The sequence below is a fragment of the Desmodus rotundus genome, chromosome 2 (assembly GCF_022682495.2).
Source record: "Desmodus rotundus isolate HL8 chromosome 2, HLdesRot8A.1, whole genome shotgun sequence".
NCBI classification, from domain to species: domain Eukaryota; kingdom Metazoa; phylum Chordata; class Mammalia; order Chiroptera; family Phyllostomidae; genus Desmodus; species Desmodus rotundus.
The window spans coordinates 97,438,618-97,458,845 of NC_071388.1; the positions used below are offsets into that span (position 1 = coordinate 97,438,618).

The window sequence follows — 20,228 nt, forward strand, 5'->3', positions numbered from 1 at the left end:
TCTTGAAAGACACAAAAGTTAACGAACAAATGGAAAGATACCTCTTATTCCTGGATAATTAAATTGTGATATTTGTGATTAAATATCTCAAATGAGTTAGTTCTCACTAATTTATAAAGTTTAATGAAATTCCAATTAAAAACCTCAACAAGCTTTTTTAAGGAGTTTGTCAAAATGATACCAAAGTTCATATGGAATGATGAACATCTAAGAAAAGCTAGAAAAACATGAAAAAGAAAAGACACAAGGGCAGATTAGCCCTACCAGACCAAAACCAAAACCAAAACAAACAATCAAACAAAAACCATATACAATAAAGCTCTACAATTAAACCAGTGTGGGACTGCCCTGCAGGATTGTTCAGTTGGTTGGAGCATGGTCCCATACAACAAAAGGCTGCGGGTTTGATCCTGGTCAGGGCGTATACCTAGCTAGGCTGCAGGTTCAATTCCCAGTAGGAGGGTCAGGTGGTTGGAGGGTTGGGTGGTCCAGGGTTCAGGGTGTGTACATGAGGCAACCTATTGATGTTTCTCTCTCACAAGGATGTTTCTCTTTCTCCTCCTCTCTCTCTAAAATCAGTAAGTATATCCTGGGGTAAGGATTAAAAAAAAAACAACAACTGTGGTACTGACATAGGAATATGCAAATGATCTCCTGGAACAAAATGGGAAGTCCATAAATTCAGCATATAGTAACAATGGCATCTTAAATCAGTGCAACAAAGACCTTTTAATAAACTACTGAGACGATTGGTTATTTTAGGAAGTATAAAAATTAGATCAATAATTCACGCCATACATAGGAATAAACCCCATACATAGGAATAAACTTCAAATGAATCAGGAATCTAAATATAAAAAGTGAAATCTTACAACTACCAGAAGAAAATATAAATGAATTCCTCTTTATCCAAGGAAAAGGATTTCTGTAAGGAAAGGCTTTATAGAGAAACGACTTTCTAACCATAACTCAAAATAGGGATATAATAAAGAGAATAATAAATCTGACTCCATGGGGGAGAGGTGAGGATGACTTTTACATGGCGAAAAACAATACTGGGTTGACCAAGAAGTTCCTTTGGTTTTTTCCGTAATGGCTGTAGTAATGCTTAGTTGTCTTTAACTTCATTCAAAGCAATTTTGTTAGAATGTATTGTGACAGCTGTCATATCAGCATGCATTAAAAAAAAACATTAAAACTGGTAAATTTTTGTGTAACCATTTTAAATTGAAGATGGAAGAAAATAAGTGGCATTTTTGGCCTATTACTATTTCAAGAAAGGTGCAAATGCAACTGATACGCAAAAAACAGATTTCTGCAATGTATGGAGAAAGTGCTGTGACTGATTGAACATGTCAAAAGAGGTTTGCAAAGCTTCGTGGGGGAGATTTCTTGCTGGATGTTGCTCTACACAGTCAGGTAGACAGGCTGAAATTGACAGTGATCAAATTGAGACATTGAGAACAATCAACACTGTACCATGCTGGAGATAGCCAACATACTGAAAATATCCAAATTAATAAAGTTATTGATGAAAATGAAAAATATGTCTTTGTATTATGGAAAGAAACTAAAACTTTTTGACCAACCCAGAAGAATACAGAAAGTAAAAATAATACATATATCACAAATAAAAACTAAATCCATAGTAAACTCTAAATTCAGAGTTAACAGAAAAAGACACAAATTACATTTTAAAAAATGGGCCCCAAAATAGGACAATTCACACACAAGAACAAAAAAAAAAAGGACACTGAATATATGAAAAGATATTAAAGTAGATTCACAATTAAGGTTATAAATTAAAACTACAATGAGATATCATTTCTACCTATCATATTGGCAAAAACTGAAAAGTAAAGTAATGTATGTTGTCAAAGCTGTGGGGAAATAGGAACTCATATTACTGGAGAGAAAGTAAATTGGTATAACCCTTTTGGAGAGGAATTTAGCAACAGCAAACAAAATCGCACAGGTGTTTGTTTTGATGCAGCCATCCTACTTCTCTTAATCTAAACTAAAGATACATATCTAACTTAAATAGCACAATATATAAAAAATTTTTTATAACAGCACTCTGGAGATTTACAAAATACTGAAAAGAAATTAAATATCCACACACAGGAGAATGGTTGAATTAATGCTTCAATGCTGTGCAGCTGTAAAAAAACGATGAAGGACTCTGAACTGATAATGCAATCATTCCCAGGAATGAACTGATAATGCAATGATACCCAGGATCTATAGTTAAAAGAAAAAGCAAAGTACAAAAGAGTATCTCTAATGTATTACTTACCTTTCATGTAAGAAATAAACCAGGAAAATTATACTTAACTGCTCATTTGTGCAAAAGAAACCCAGAAAAAATAAATTAAAACATAATGAGATTGGCCATCTACAGGGAGTAGAAAAGAAGAAATAAGACAGAAAGATACTTGTGTATTTCTGACTTTTAGAACCAGATTAAGTTTCACAGATTTTTTGGTAAATCAAAAAGAATGGGGGTAAAGTTCTACGAATAGATAAGATACATACCAAATTATATTTCAAATGAATAACCTATGTTAGAGGGAAAAATTTTAATTAAAAAAAAAAAAAGACAAGAAACTAACTCAAATACCTCTGAACAGAATATATGGGTTCAATACAGTGATGATGAAATGTAATAAAGTACTCTGGAGTCAGACTGCTTGGCTTCAAATACTTGCCCATTTATCCATGTGCTAACTGTGTGATCCTGGACAAGTTAATTTATAATCTCTGTACATAATTTACCTACCAAATAATAACAGTTCCAATCTCACAGTACTAATGGTAAATCTCAAATATAATTAATCATGTAAAAACCTTAGTAGATCATTGAGCATACAAGTATTTGGTAAGTATTTGCTATCATCAATTACTAATCTCAAAAACACATTGACTATGTGGGTATCCAAGAGACACACATAATACAAATGGAGTACCTGTCAAGGAAAAATTTGGAATTTTCTAGTATTCAAGAAATTTAGAATAGCAAAATCCATATTGCTGGCTGGAATCATGTAGGGATTTCACAAAGAAAGAATCTGACACTTTATATACACACAGGATTTAAATAGCAGAAGAATGAGAATGATAAGGGAAGATAATGGGTATCTGAATAAAAGCAGTGAGGCCATAAAGACCAATATAGTTTGAGAACACTGACACAGAAAAATGTTACAAGGCTGAGTGTTTGGAATAGGCAAGACTATGGAAGCTCCTGAATAAACAACTGAATTGGGCAGGCTTTATCTTCCAGACTATGAGGAATCATAGAAGGTTTTTATGTAGAATAACATGACCAAACTGAAATGTGTGACTATTTCAGTGTTGGCGTGTAGAAGGGATTAGAAGTGAGAGGATCAGAGGTAGAGTCTTAGAAGTGTTAAGACAAAGTCTGAATGACATGGTTAGTGATACAGTCATCAGAAGGAAAAGAAAAATGGAATGGGTGGATTGAATGCCAGTATGTGAACCAAATGGTCACCGGTTCGATTCCCAGTCAGGGAATATGCCTGGGATGTGGACCATGCCCTCAGTGGTGGGCGCTTAAGAGGCAACCACACATTGATATTTCCTGCCCCCCTTTCTCCCTCCGTTCCCCTCTCTCTAAAAATAATGAAATAAAATCTCAAAAAAAAAAAAACCAAAAAGAAGAGAAAAGAAAAGAAAAAAGGAATGGGAACCAATAGAAATGATTTCCTTTGGGTCTTAGAAGTCAGGAGGATGGGCTTCCGGTCAAGATAGCAATGTAGGCAGACATGGCTTTAGTCTTCATACAACCACATCAAAATTTCAACTAAAATATAGAACAATCATCACCCAGGAACATCAGAAATCAAGTTGAATGGAAGTCTGACAGCTACGGATATGGAGAAAGCATATCCATCCAGAATCAGCTGGCTCCACACCCACATGGATAAGAATTCAGGATATCTTAGGAGCGACGAGTCCCAGACCCAAACCATGCTCCCAGCCCAGGATTCCAGTGCCAGGAAGATAAGTCCCCACAACTTCTGGCTGCAAAAACCAATGGGGATTGAATTGGTGGAGGAGGCTGCCGGAGCCCAAAGCAGTTCCTTTTTGGGGAATCCACACACAACTCACCTACTCAGAATCGCTCCCCTCTGAGCTACAGCACTAGTGTGGCAGCTTGATGGGCACCAGTGGTATACAGGGAGAGACCGAAGCGTCTGGCATCAGGGTGAACACAGGCCATTGTCCCTCTGCTGAGTCCTCTCCCCACAGAGCCGACAGGTTGGTGCCATATCTGAGACTCCATCAATGTCAGTAACACTGTGTCTCCCATCTTGGATATCCACAGAAGCTCTACCCCACTCAACTTACAGGGCCCACCCAAGCTGCTTTTCCATAAGAATGGCTGGTCTTGGCTCCTAAACCCTATCAAACAACAGCTGGCTTCAGTGAGCCCAAGCAACAGCCAGATTACTATCACAGGTTGGCTTGACCTGGGAATCTCCAAGTCCAGCACAAGTAGCAACCATCTCAGATTGTTTTATAGCTCAGGCAGGGTGCCCTGGGCAAAACACAGGTAGGGGCTGACCTTGGCCTGTACCACTCAGGAAACCTCAGGGCCAACGTACCCAGTGGCACCACCACCCCTGCCCTTGCACAGCTGATCCTCCAGAGGGCAGAGGTTGGTGGCAAGTGGTCACAGCCAATCCTTGCAGCTCACTGGCCTGGGTAAATCGCTCCCACTGACCTGCCAGCAGTAACCAAGGCTCAACTACAAGAGGAGGGGTACTCAGCCCACACAAAAGGCCCATCGTGAGTACCTAGCTTGGGTAATAGGAGAGGCTGTGCCACTGGACCCTACAGGATACCTAGTATATTAGACCACACTACCAAGACACAGAGTCAAAGAAGCTCTACCTAATACATAGAAACAAACACAAGGAGGCTGCCAAACAAGGAGACAAAGAAACATCGCCCAAATGAAAGAACAGATCAAAACTCTAGAGAAAGAGCTAAATGAAATGGAGATAAACAATTTATCAACTGTAGAGCTCAAAACACTGGTTATAAGGATGCTGAAAAAACTTAGTGAGGACCTCAGCAGCATAAAAAGGACCCAGTCAGAAACAAAGGATACACTAATTGAAATAAAGAACAATTTACAGGGAAACAACAGAAGAGTGAATGAAGCTGAGAATCAAATCAATGATTTGGAACATAAGGAAGCAAAAACCAACTAATCAGAATAGCAAGAAGAAAAATGAATCCAAAGAAATGAGGATAGTATAGTATAAGCAGCCTCTGGGGCAGCTTTAAGAGGTCCCATATTCACAAGGGTGCCAGAAGGAGAAGAGAAAGAGCAAGAAATTGGAAATCTACCTGAAAAAGTAGTGAAAGAAAGCTTCCCTAATTTGGGAAAGGAAATAGACATGCAAGTCCAGGAAGCACAGAGAGTTCCAATTATGATGGATGCAACAAAGCCCACTGTAAAAAACATCATTATTAAAAGGCCAAGTGTTAAAGATAAAGAGAGATTCTTCAAAGCAAGAGAAAAGTAGTTACTAGAAAGATGCTAGATGAGAGGGGGGAGGGAGAGCACTGGTGAAGAGGTGAGGGGATTAAGTACAAATAGGTAGTTACAGGACAGCCATTGAGATATAAAGTAAAGTATAAGAAATGGAATAGCCAAAGAACTTATACACATGACCCATAAATATGAACAATGGTAGGGGGATTGCCTAAAGGCGAATGCCTAAGGGAGTTTGGGAGCTGGGTGGAGGGGGACAAAAGGGATAGATAAATCAGGACAACTGTAATAGCATAATCAATAAAATATAATTTTTAAAAAGTTAAATCAAGGTTGTATAAGAAGTCTTACCAATTTGAGATAATAGTTCAACATTCAGATACCAAGATCCAGTGGGCATCTGGCAGCATGGGACCAGTGATTTGGAAAGACAGTGAGAACTGATGAAAAAAACTGTAGATTTTTTTCTTAAAAAATAAAAACCACTTTAGAATGTTCATATTCTGAAGCATAGAGACACTAGACTGTGTGCAATTCCAGAGTACTGATCACATCATTTATTTTCATTTCCCTTAATATTTAGCATAGTTCCTAGCACACAGGAGACTTTCAGTAAAATGTTGCAGAGGTGGAAGGAATAGATATAGGAATAGAACTGCATGTCTTATTAATGGCAGAGCTCTGTCTATAGCCCAGGTTTCCTGACTCTCCACTGTACCATAACATAGAGATGACCTCCAAATATCCATCATAGGATCCCCTAAAGAAATGGTATAAGAAATGAAAATAAAATCACCTGTGGGTATGCTGGGTTCTAGGGGCAGATGAAAGAGAGACATAAGAAAGCAGTAAAGAAAGGTCAGAGTTATGAGCAGGGGTTGGGGGTAGGAATTATAGTGTTGAATCACAGACCCAAAGGAAATTTTTTAAGAAAGGAAGCACATCAAAAGTATCAAATGAGTCCTGGCTGGTGTGGCTCAATGGATTGAGTGCGGGCCTGTGAACCAAAGGGTCACTGGTTCGATTCCCAGTCCAGGGCAGGTGCCTGGGTTGCAGGCCAGGTCCCCAAGCAGGAGGCTCGTGAGAGGCAACCACACATTGATATTTCTCTCCCACCCTTTCTCCATCTCTTTCCCTCTCTCTAAAAACAAACAAATAAAATCTTAAAAAAAAAATCAAATTATCCTCTGTTACACCAGTGAGACCCAAGGCAGGGAGAAGTAACTTTTACAAGTACAAATTAAGATATTTTCATCTACCTTTCAGAGCATTTTAAATACATGAATCACTCATAGCAACGGTTCAAAAATAATACTGCAATCTCTAGTAAATTTTTCTCTACAAAATACATAACAAAAAATAAAGTCACTATAGTAAGTAGAGTTAAATAAAAATATGCACAATATATGAAATCTAAAGCAAAAAGTGACAACTAAAAAAATAATCATTTACCATGCACTGATAACAACAAAATACATGAAATACTGAAGGTCTTACCTTAAATCTCTTGTCCTGCAATACTTTCTTGATGGCAACCAGTTCTCCCGAATCACAAAGTTTGGCTTGATATACCACACCAAATGACCCATTTCCAATCACTTTAGTGTCTGTATAGCTGACTTCTTGTGGCCTGTCTGGACCCTGCCCAGGAGTTGCCACCACTGTGGTCACCTTACTGCCATCCTTGTCTCCTAAAAGAAAGAAAGTACGGAAAAATGAGAAACTGTAAAGAATTAAACAGAAAATTGCCAAAGTATACATATTAAACTATATTCTTTGCCACAAACTATTTTGCAAATGTTTATCTCAGTATATCATATAGAATTACTTCAACTATTTGTTTCAATTTAAGTGTTTTTTTAAACCATTCTATAGACCAGGCATCATGCTTTACACATGTGATTCCATTTAATGGAAACACCAACACCAAGAAGTTGATAATACTCTGCCCGCATTACATATAATAGGAAGAAAGGTGGACCTAATAGGGTTTGAATCCTTATCTGTCCAACTCTAAAGGCACTAGTTATTTCCTCAAGGCTTCCTTATTTTATTTGAAAACAAGTATGTGAAGCTGAAAATGTCTAAATATGCTAATTCTAATCACACCACTCTGACTTTAGGAGACTAAGGTTTTTGCTTCTCCATATACTACTATTTCTTTTTAAGAAAAAGTGGAATATTTCTCAGAGAAAGGTAAGATGGGGAAAAGGAACAGGAAAAGAATGTTAACTTGGGGGGTAAGAAATGCTTAAAAGAAAAATCAAAACTATTCTGAACTTAGCCTCATTCACACGTAGCTCATAGGCTCTGAGGTCTCTGCCCACTCATGGCCCTCTCCTTACCTTTTTTGCCTGCCTTCCCTTTGACCCAGGAACAATCCAAAGACTCTGCAATTCAAGCTCAAGAGCCACTTCCTACTTGACTGGGCATGGTTCACAATCATGTTTTTCTCTCAATTCTTAAACTATTCTAAACCATTCTATGCTACCTAGCACCTAATTTCAGAACTTTAAATTATTCTTTTATTGATTTGAGAATACACAGAGATCCTAATGACTACAGTGATCTGAAGTAGCAATTAGGACTTGTGCTTCTTCTCTCTCTTCCCTAACGAATCTAAAACCAATTCTCAGTATCATATTAGTCCACAGGCTCAACGACTACACTACCCATTTTTATTTTATTCTCTACTACTTTATCAATTTTACTTTTGAGATGCTAACTGAATTCATAAATGATGTAATAAAAGAAAATATAATGTAATATTTAACTCTAGGTCCAAATCACAATTATTAAGTATTCATTTGTACTTGACATATAAAAAGACAAAAAATATAAGCTAATATTCCAATGGTTCTAGTGTTTGTCCTCTACCAAATATAAAATTGTGTGATAACTAAATATCCAAATATTAGTGGTATATTATAACCAGTATTTATGGCCATTTAAGTTCACAGAGGTATTAATACACACACAAGTCAGTAACAGGTAGTGTATGTTACATTATGGCCAGCTATCTGGAACATATGTCTTCAGCTCTGAGGAGAAACACCCCAACAGGTATGATTTAGTTAGCATAAATCCAACACCACTTGTAGAAAGAATAACTCAAATCTTGTCTACACCATCATTTTTATTTACAACCATATCACATATGCTTTAAATGTATATGAACCCCAGGACAAGCCAACACATATATAGCAGTTCTCAAAGCTTTCAAATGCTCCCTTCACACCTCACTTCTGAGTAAAATAAATCTTAAATAAACTTGCTAAAAAACCTTGTTTAATCTGAGTTCTAAATTATTATGCTCCATTCCCCCAAAATAGTCCGTATTACTTTTGTTTCTTACCATGTTAACCTTAACTCTACTTTTTCAGGTTGACTATAAACTTCACTACAAGTTACTTTCTTCTTCATTTGAAAAATAAATTTGTATTATAGCACTCCTAAAGACAGAACACAGTCTTTTGAACTTAAACTCTTCATAAAGAGATCTAGAAAAGTTAGATCCAGAAAGATTAAAATGCAAGGTATTGAACACATTTTCTTATAATCTAATTGTCCCAAAGAAAATAAAAAGCAGAAGTGATTCAAACAATCTGACTCTTCCCTAGATCATCCAAGTTCAAACCACTTCAGGAGGTAGGGAGGGAGGGGAAGAAAGAGAAAGAAAAGAAAGAAAGGAAGAAAAAAATCAAGAACTATGAATTAATAGTTCGACTGAACAAGAGTTGCTTGCAAAACTTCACAGACCTAATTCACATCATTTTTAATTACCTAACATAATTAATAGATTTTAAGAGTGACTGTTATACTCCACAATTTTAAGTGAAAACAAAACCTATTTGAAATATAACCAAAACTTATGCTTTTCTACTGTATAACTATATTTCAATATCAGCTTTGTACTTGTAATAAATACAAAGTACTTATAATAAGTACTTGTAATAAGTGACTTGTAATAAGTCACAGCTTTGTACTTGCTCTGATAAGAGAATTTAAGCAATATAAGATTGTGTAATGACTTCCCCCTCTTGTCTCCTCTGAGGTTTCATTTCTAAAACAAAATTCACATTTCAAAGAAATGATTTCAGAGTCTCAAGAATCAACTAAGAAAGAAATCCATTACAACCCTGGGATTTATCACCTCTTGAACCTCAACTACCATACTTGGGAACGGCTCTCCCAGCATCATGATTTGCATACAAGAAAAGGCACAAATGTGATAATTCTGCAAAAATATTAAAAACAAAGTAGAAAGATAAACAGGTCCTATAGATCATTTAAAGATACTCTTGAGGCCTCTTAATTTGAAACTGATTGAATGTGGGCACGGGTCAGTCCTTTCACCTTCCTGTACACCTAGTAAAAAAAAACCCTAATTATCTTAGAAGAAATTAAAAGATTTATTCTCTTGCAAGTAGTTAGAGAAACACTGAGAACTCTTAATGACTATACTCTACTACTATAAAATCCCTGGATACACTAAGAACAATGGCTCTCAGGCTTTCTACCTCAAGCGTCCTGCAATTTTTATTTGGAAATCATCAAGCTAATCATTAGACTGCTCCATCAGAGGTCTGAAATAGCAGAGCTATAATGAATGGTAAGGTATCACTGAGGATGACTTGGCATGAGCATTAGTAGCGCACAGGGCAGTCAGCATCTAGTGTGCCAAGGAAAAGCCTGTCATCACTTGGCATTGTAACTTGCTAAGTTCGCAAGAAAATAACAGCTGTATAAAAATTTACTGTATAAAAAACTTTCCAATTGTTTCATCTACTCTAATATTTATATCATAAATGTAGAGATGAATTATGTTTACTATGCAAATGAGGAAAGTGAGACTAAGAGAGAGTAACATGCCCAACATCATTAAGCTTCAGCAGAACTTTGCACTTGCCTCATACTGCCTCTGCCATATTTTACAACCTTCCTACTACAGCTGAAAAGACTAACCTCATATACTCTTAACTCCCAAAGCAGACCATGTTTCTGAAAATATGATGTAATAGAATATTATGTAAAAGTAAGAGAATAAATAAGTCATCTTTTATAGTTTTCAGGCCTCAATTATTCATTTATTAATAGCTAAAAAGCTCTTTCTAAAGATAATCTGGCAGCATTAGATTTTGAAACTTATCCCCTCCCAAAAAACCATATGGAAAACAAAAATGAAAATCAACTGATTCTGTGATATTCAAACATTTAACATTTGCTACCAGAAATGGGATAATTTTGAATCTTAGCAATAAGCAGCATTTTAAGCTCTGCTACCAAGACCCCAAAATATTCATGAAAAGCTAAAAATCATTAACAAATCTGCATCATTTAAAAAAAGTCACCACTTTGTCAATACTAAACTTCCCAGAATACATGGTATAGTGAGTCTCAAACCAATTACAATAAAATTGGTCTCCTAAAAATGCCACTGTCTCTAGGAGCAACAGCAGAACGGTGGGCATAGCTGGGTTCCAGGACCTCTCTCTGGATAGAGGGCTCCTGGGATCCTCTACTTCAATTAAAATTCACTCAGGTGTTATTAATTCCCTACTATAACTAAAATACAATCAAATCCCCTACTTTGTCACAAAAGGCTCCTCATGAAGCAATGGAAAGATGGCCCACAACAGAACCACCACTTTCTATTGAAGGTTGTTAAATACAGAATACATTTTTACAAAAGTTTCAGAATACCCCAAAAAGGTATGTGCAGCCTAGTTTTCAATCTCTCAAACACAGGTTTGTGCCTTCTGGTTACATTTTTTAAGTCTTCTGAAGTCACTCCTCAAACCAAGTCACCCAGAGATGAACAAATGTTACAGCATTAACACCCACAGTCCAAATCCAAGGTGTGGAGGTGAGTGTCCAAAAACCAAAGGCCACTTCAGGCATGTTTAATTATTTAAGAAGAATCTGATACTGACATTCTCATTTTATATGAATGATAAATCTCAAAGTTGAACATACTTTAGTGGTTTAATTTAATGTTTCTTAAGATTCATGAGCCCTGAAAAAGCAACAACTATAACACTTTTTAACTGAGAGGCTTTTAGAGATGTTAATAAGCCAAATTATTAATACAAACTGAACCAAGTTAGTAATGGCTGTCTATAGAAAACTTCCTTTAACTCCATGTAGAAATAAGAGTTTAAAGTCTGGCACAAAAGCCCAGAGAACCCATACACCACCATCTGTGACTACAAGGAAAATACAAAGTATTTTTATGAGGCTTTTGATCTAACAATAAATGGTAGAGAAAACAGCACTGCTTATTGTTTCTCTAGCAGAAGTACGAGATAGTGATTTTTACAGATGTTCAACAACAATATCGCAAACACTATACTGAAAAATATATAAATTATTCAAAAGAACCAAGAAAAAAGCTTAAATTTTCAGGTATGGTTAAGATTGTCGAATGATAAACAGTGACCACTTTCAAATTTTCAGGTTTTTAAATCAAAGTTCAAACAACTCTTTATCCTAAGTGACTGGCTGAGGAACTTCTATTAAAACAAGATGTTCTCCCAAAAATAAACAAAGCAGCTTAGAAACATGAAAACAACATACAATTAATAAGCAAAAGAAATAAAAAGAAACTGAGGTCCACAGAATCAGTTACACAAATTCTAAAGTAAACTTATTCTTGTCATGAAATAGGGGCTCTAGTCTATGATGCGGAAGCTCTAGCAACTGCTCACAACCTTGGAGCAAACTATGAAGAAAGAAAGGGAATGCTACCCAAGCAGCTGAACCAGTCATACCAACCCTAATAATCAGTAGCATTATATATTAAAAATTAAAAATTTAGAGCAATTTCTACATAACCTTGATGTGATAAAAATCTCTCTAGCAAGACCTTTCCCCCTAGACAATATTCACCTCCGTATGATTCTATCTAAATGGGAAAAACAAAACAAGAGTTACTAAATTTTCTTTGGGAATAGGAAGATTAAGCAAAAGGAGAGGCAGGGAAAACAAATGAACAGATGTCATACATGGGCTGGCTTTTGGAGATGTTTCCCTGTATATCACTTCTAGAAATAGGAAAAGAGAGTGGCGGAGAATGAAGATAAAACAGAAAAGATTCCAGAGTTCTTGACAGCATAATAATACCACATTTTCAATCACAGGAAGATACCATGCCAAAGAAATAACAAGCATCAATTCTGAAGAACTACAAAATCCTCCCTAAAAAAAAATTCAGCCAAGTTTTTGTCCTAAGAGAGAGGCGTAATGGTGTAATATGGGCTCTGAAGTCATACCAAGGTCTGAATCACATATTCTACCACTTAATATATATCAAGTGGAGACGGCTGCTACTATAGAGGGATGTTGTGATGATTAACAGATCAAACAGTTTTTTTTAAGTGTATACCACACATTTGGTGCTAAATAAGAAAAAAATACACTCTTCTGCTCTGCTCTGCTCTTTTACCATGCCCTACTACAGTGCTTATCACATGTTTTTAAATTAAGAGTCTCAGCTCTCACCTGACTAAGAGGTCTTAGGAAAGCCAGACATCATCTGAATCATTTTCGTGCTTATTAGTACAGGGTTCTAGTACAGCAAATATTTATTGTTGAATTTATATAAGAATCACTCAAGCAGAACTGTTAGTATTTGGGAGCTGACTACTGCATGCTAAACATTAAGAAATGTTTTTGCTTCTTCTTATGCTTGCATTGATCAGATACAAATCTCCAAGGATAACGTATATAGAAAGGCTTTATAAGTAGTAAAACAGAATAGAAGGCTTACTGAAAATAAGGCAACAATAAGCAGCCAACGCCATGTGGATTTACCGGTAGAAGAATTACTCCGTTTTATAACCCTGTTTCAAAAATTTCTGGTTTCTTTAGAGCATCAATATGCAGCAATGGATAAAAAGTGGGAAAGGGATACCTTGAGGTCTGAGGTTCAATTTATACCAAAATGTGTGGTGAGTATATTCCTTAAGTACTGTTTACAGTTTGCAAGCGATACTCACAGCAGACATAAGAGTAAGCGGGGAGAGTTTACTAAAAATGATGAGTCTAGAAATTTACCACTAGAGAGACTCAAAAGGATGCAGTGTGGCTCAGGAAACTGCATTTTTAATAAGCACCACCAAATGATTCTTAATGCAGTTCCAGCTACCATACTTTAAGAAAAACCAGAACACCATTTAATCCTTACAATAATCTTGTGACTTGATACTCAGGTTAATCATTTAACAAATGAGAGAAACTGAGATGTTCAAAAAGGTAACTCCTTCAATAAAGTGTACGCACAGTTCACAGGATTCACAGGCGTCCATTAACTCTAAAACCTGTGTCCTACTACATTACTTTGCTTAAGATCATGCCATAAAAATAACACACAGGGTCGGGGTCCTAAAATCAACTTTGTTTTCTGCAAAACTTAAAACTTCAAATATTTTAAAGAAAGTTCTGATGCAAGTCAAGTATCTATCAGATACCCAACTTTCTACTTCAAAATATCCATACTCCTTTTGAACTAATTTTAATTGACTCATTTTTTATTTTCTCTTAAAACCCAAATTCTACTTTAAACCAAAAACTAGAATAAACCAGGCTAATTTTCAAAAACCTGAGCTTATGTATTATTTTACTTGTAAACCATGAACTGAAATCAAGCATATTTTCCTTTTTTCTAACACCAGTGTCCTGGAATGTAATCAATGAAGCCCAAAATAAATGTTTCACTTGGTCTTCAGCCCTCACTTGAAATAATAAGATGTATTTTAGAAACAGGTTTGTTTCCCATGAAAGTCTAAAAGGCTGAGAGCAAGCAAGCATGTAAAGAGCTTCAGGAATTTACATTGCGATGTTTAAGTCTTAAATATGTTTATCTGCTTGATTTACTGACATAAATTTGGGGTGAAGGGAGAGTAACAATACATTTAAATTTTTCTTAATGAGAAGTTTACCATATTACCAAAGAAAGAGTATACTACACATGGATGGAAAGGGTAAATGGTAAACTTAGATTAACGAAACAAATATTACTTTTAAAAACACAGTAATTCACTGATCCAGTGGTCACATGTCTGGCAACTTCAATCGTGAGCAGCCATGAATCCAGAAGAAAGTCAGAAAACAAAGCTGATATATTTTATTCCAGTCTTGAGTGAGCATAATATTAAAACCAATACAAAATATTAAAATGCTCTACAAAATTCTTTTAATGGATTAGGTCTCTGTTTGACATGCCTTCTGACAACCCAAATCCATGCAATGTAATAGCTCACTCAGTCTTTCCCCTGAATTAAGCACCAAAGTTATCCCCACCCCAAAATCCAAACTGTTCTTTATACGGTACAACATATAAACTTACATCTTTACATGCATTTTAAAGTGGTGGTTACAAATCTAAAATGTTCTGTAAAATTTCAACAGAAGTAGAGGAAAAGAACAGGATGGAATTTGTTTTCTTCCAGAGGACTTGCTCACTCTAGGTTGGTCCTATTGCTTTACCAATTACAATTTAACAATGTGGATACAAAAGGGGTGCTATAATAAATCATGAATTCCTAACATGGCAGGTCAAGGTGCACAAAAGCCTATAACTTCTATATCATGCCCTAAGCCTATAACTTCTTTTTTTTAAATATATTTATTGATTATGCTATTACAGTTGTCCCATTCCCCCCCATCACTCCACTCCATCCTGCCCACCCCCTCCCTCCCACATTCTCCCCCTATATAGTTCATGTCCATGGGTCATACATAGAAGTTCTTTGGCTTCTACATTTCCTACACTATTCTTACCCTCCCCCTGTCTATTTTCCACCTATCATCTATGCTACTTATTCTCTGTACCTTTCCCCCCCTCTCCGCCTCCCACTCCCCTATTGACCACCCTCCATGTGATCTCCATCTCTATGGTTCTGTTCCTATTCTAGTTGCTTGCCTAGTTTGCTCTTGTTTTTGTTTTAGGTGTGGTCGTTAATAAGTGTGAGTTTGCTGTCATTTTTACTGTTCCTATTTTTGATCTTCTTTTTCTTAGGTAACTCCCTTTAACATTTCATATAGTAAGGGCTTGGTGATGATGAACTTCTTGAACTTGACCTTATCTGAGAAGCACTTTATCTTCCCTTCCATTCTAAATGATAGCTTTGCTGCATACAGTAAATCTTGGATGTAGGTCCTTGCCTTTCATGACTTGGAATACTTCTTGCCTGTAAGGTCTCTTTGGATAAATCAGCTGACAGTCTCATGGGAAGTCCTTTGTACATAACTGTCTCCTTTTCTCTTGCTGCTTCTAAGATTCTCTCCATCTGTTTCATCTTAGGTAATGTAATGATGATGTGCCTTGGTGTGTTCCTCCTTGGGTCCAGCTTCTTTGGGACTCTCTGAGCTTCCTGGACTTCCTGGAAGTCTATTTCCTTTGCCAGATTAGGGAAGTTCTCCTTCATTATTTGTTCAAATAAGTTTTCAATTTTTTGTTCTTCCTCTTCTCCTTCTGGCACCCCTTTAATTCGGATGTTGGAACGTTTCAAGATGTCCTGGAGGTTCCTAAGCCTCTCCTCATTTTCCCGAATTCTTGTTTCTTCATTCTTTTCTGCTTGGATGTTTCTTTCTTCCTTCTGGTCCACACCATTGATTTGAGTCCCAGTTTCCTTTGCATCACTATTGGTTCCCTGTACATTTTCCTTTGTTTCTCTTAGCATAGGCTTCATTTTTTCATCTACTTTTCAAACAGATTCAACCAATTCTGTGAGCTTCTTGATTAGCAGTGTTTTGAACTGTGCACCCAATAGGTTGGCTATCTCTTCCTCGCTTAGTTGTATTATTTCTGGTGCTTTGAAGTGTTCTGTCATTTGGGCCTTTTTTTTTTTTTTTTTTTTTTGTCTTGGCGCAGCTGTTACTTAAAGTGGCGGAGCCTTAGGTGTTCACAGGGCGGGGTAACGCTGGTCGCTGTGCTGTGATGCTGTACGTGGGGGAGGGGCCGAGAGGGAGCAATGGCGCCCACTCCACTCTCCCCTGGATTTCAATCTTTCACTCAGCTACCCACAATCAAACTGGGCCCCTCTGGGGCTGGTTCCCGAGTGGGTGGGCTTGTGCATGCCCTAGGCCCCTGTGGGTCTCTCCAAAGACCTTTCCTGTGAGGCTGGGAGTCTCTCCTGCTGCCGCCCCAACCCCCACGGGCGTTTTCAATCAGAGGTTTGCCTGGGTAGCGCAGTCTGCTTCACTCCCTGCCGTTTGTCCGGTTTATCTGTGCACGAATGTCGGGCCGCAGGGTCTGCTGGTGGTCAAACTGTCTGCCCCGTTTGTCCCACACTCCGCCAGTCTCAGTCCCACCACGGCAACGCGAGTCCTCTCCGCGCCGGCTGCCTGTCTCCACCCCTCCTACGGGTCTGGATGAATGTTTATTTTTTATTTCCCTGGTGTCGGACTTCCTTGCCGTTCGATTTTCTGTCAGTTCTGGTTGTGTGAGGAGGCGCAGGGTGTCTACCTACGCAGCCATCTTGGTTCTCCTGTCCCTATAACTTCTTTAGTGAAAGGTTTTTAGGCCTGTCTGTTGTTCTTCTACATCTATGTTGTTGGGGGTTTTTTTTTGTTTGTTTTGAGTGCATTTTATTGATTATGCTATTATAGTTGTCCTAATTATTGTCTTCCCTTTATCCCCACTCTGCCCTGCACCCCCCCACCCTCCAGCATTCCCCCCCTTAGTTCATGTCCATGGGTTGTACATATAAGTTCTTTGGATTCTCTGTTTCTCATAGTATTCTTAACCTCCCCATCTATTTTATGCCCACCAATTATGCCTCTTATTCCCTGTACCTTCCACCTATTCTTCGCCTCCCCCTCCCCACTGATAACCCTCCATGTGATCTCCATTTCTCTGATTCTGTTCCTGTTTTAGTTTGCTTAGTTTTTGTTTTTGTCTTTTAAGCTCAGCTGTTAATAGCTGTGAGTTTGTCATTTTACTGTTCATATTTTTATATTTTCTTCGATAAGTCCCTTTAACATTTCATACAAAAAGAGCTGGGTGATGATGAACACCTTTAATTTGAACTTATCTGGGAAGCACTTTATCTGCCCTTCCATTCTAAATGATAGCTTTGCTGGATAGACTCATCTTGGATGGAGGTCTCTGCCTTTCATGATTTCAAATACTTCTTTCCAGCCCCTTCTTGCTTACAAGGTTTCTTAGGAGAAATCAGCTGATAGTCTTATGTGAACTCCTTGGTAGGTATCTGTTTCCTTTCCTCTTGGCGCTTTTAAGATTCTCTCCTTATCTTTAATCTTGGGTAACTTAATGATGGTATGCCTCAGTGTGTTCCTCCTTGGGTCCAATTTCTTTGGGACTCTCTGGCCTTCCAGGAAGTCTATTTCCTTTGCCAGATTGGGGAAGTTTTTCTTCATTATTTTTTTCAAATAAGTTTTCAAGTTCTTGCTGTTCCTCTTCTTCTGACATCCCTATGATTCGGATATTAGAGCACTTAAAGTTGTCCCAGAGGTTCCTAAGCCTCTCCTCATTTTTTTGAATTCTCATGTCTTCATTCTGTTCTGGTTGAATATTTATTTCTTCCTTCTGGTCCAAACTGTTGATTTGAGTCCTGGTTTCCTTCCCTTCACTGCTAGTTCCCTGTGCATTTTCCTTTATTTCACTTTCATAGCCTTCACTCTTTCCTCTATTTTGTGATCATACTCAACCAATTCTGTGAGCATCCTGATTACCCATGTTTTGAACCCTGCATCTGATGAGTTGTCTCTCTCCTCGTCACTTAGTTCTTTTTGTGGAGTCTTGATCCGTTCTTTCATTTGGGCCATATTTCTTTTTCTCAAGGCCCCTGTTATGCAGTAAGAAGATGGAGCAACTCAGGTCACTGCAGTGTGGCGCTGTCTGCCAGGGAGGGGTCAGAGAGGGAAAAATGCTGCCCACCCTCTCTGCTCTAGAGCCACTTTCCAAAAAACTCTTCTATGAGACTGGGAGTTTCTCCCGCAATGACAACCCCCCCAGTTTTTTACTGCTACAGGTTTGGAGTCTTTAGATTCCTGTTCAGCCAGCCCACCTCCCGGAGGTGGTCCACCACCTTGCCGCAGTTCCTCTCTGCTTGGCTGCCCATCTCTGCCCCACCTATTGGACTGGATGAGTGTTTCTTTAAGTCCTTGCTAGTTGAAATTCCATGTAGTTTGATTTTCTGGCACTTCTGGTTCTTTATTGTTTTTAAACTGGTTGTTGTCCTTCTTTTGGCTGTGCGAGGAAGTGAAGCATTTCTACTATGCCTCCATCCTGGCCAGAACTCCTAAAGATCTATTCTTGTACATCTATGTTAACACACCTTTGAAATGTCAGAAGGAATACCTCTAGAAGGTGTGACTACCCTCAAGAGAGCACATAATCATAACTGCCCTATAATCCAAATCCTGCTCTGTATTCTCTCACTTTCATGTAATCTACCTTACATTTCCTCCTTAATTTCAAGTGCATAAAAGAAACTGAAAATTTGTTATTATCTGGAGCATTTGAGATCTTGCTTCCTGGCTACTGTCATCGGTTTTGGCCCAAAGAAACTCTTATAAAACTTCTTTACAGGTTTGGACCTTACAGGCTTTTTATGTCAACAATAACTAACAGCCAATCTATGAGGGCAGCAATAATATTTATCACATGTTTACTGCTATAGGCCCATTTTATGACTATGCACATAGCAGGATATAAAATATAGGGTAGGGCAAAAGCAGGTTTACAGTTATGGGCATGCAAAACAGTTCATTCTTATATTATTATTTATTAATTATTATATTATTTTCCATACAAACTGCAAACCTGCTTTTGCTCCATGTTGTATTTGTTCATTTCAAGTGAACAAATTTCTAAGTATTCCACTGTACTTTGAAAACTGCTAAAGGTCTGAAGTTACTAAAATAAGTACCTGTAACTCATAAGATGACAAAGAGAGTCCACCACCTCTTTGTCATCTGTTTTCTTCCAAGCAGAATGCATGACCTAGTGACTCCAGGATCACAAATTCAACCTTTGTGCCCCAGGGAGTCTGCAAGCCATAGTGTTCCAGGGAGGGAACTGTGCCACAGATATAGAATTGTTGATCAACAAATAAAGAAGTACTAGGAAAACTGCTACCAGACTATAACTTTTATCCGGTTAACATTTTTTCCAAATCCCTTACCTATCCTTTCTTCTTCTTCTTATAAAAAGATCTGCTTGAGATGAGTTGTTAAGATGGTTTTTAGGGTACATAATCCACAATCTTCTCAGGTTTCCGGCATCTAAATAAAGTGCCCATGAAGATTCAAACCTTTTACTTATTGATTCTGGTAGTGAAAGGCAGCATGAATGCCACCTTTTCTGGTTTCAGTTGCTATCCCACATTACAAAAAACAAAAATTTAAAAAAAAAAAAAAAAAAACCTCTGAAATGTGTACATATATAAATACCAAGGTAGCAATCTAGCTTCCCAAGATACCCAGCACTAGCTACTGACCAACACAGGGATATCTAATCCAGTACAATTTCTCATCATACCCTTCCCTCTCCCCCAACAGTAATCACATTGCTCTATCAACTCCTTATCTCTCAGATTAAATCCTTTTATCAATCAAGTACCAGTATCTAGGAGTTTCTAGTTTTGTTTAATTACTATTCTTGTAATATTATTATTTTCTATTATTTTTCACTGTAAATATGTAGATATCTGAGTTATTCTGGCTTACTTAGGCT

At 37.5% G+C, this 20,228-nt stretch overlaps 1 protein-coding gene across 2 annotated transcripts in view; it reads right to left on the reverse strand.

Annotated features, from left to right (window-relative positions):
- GSK3B (glycogen synthase kinase 3 beta) overlaps nt 1–20,228 on the reverse strand; it is a 201,190-nt gene that overhangs the window by 124,164 nt on the left and 56,798 nt on the right. For both annotated transcript variants that reach the window (XM_024578021.4, XM_024578020.4), the window contains exon 2: nt 7,025–7,218. In XM_024578021.4, the coding sequence (XP_024433789.1) occupies nt 7,025–7,218 (194 nt within the window). The remainder of the gene's footprint in view (nt 1–7,024; nt 7,219–20,228) is intronic.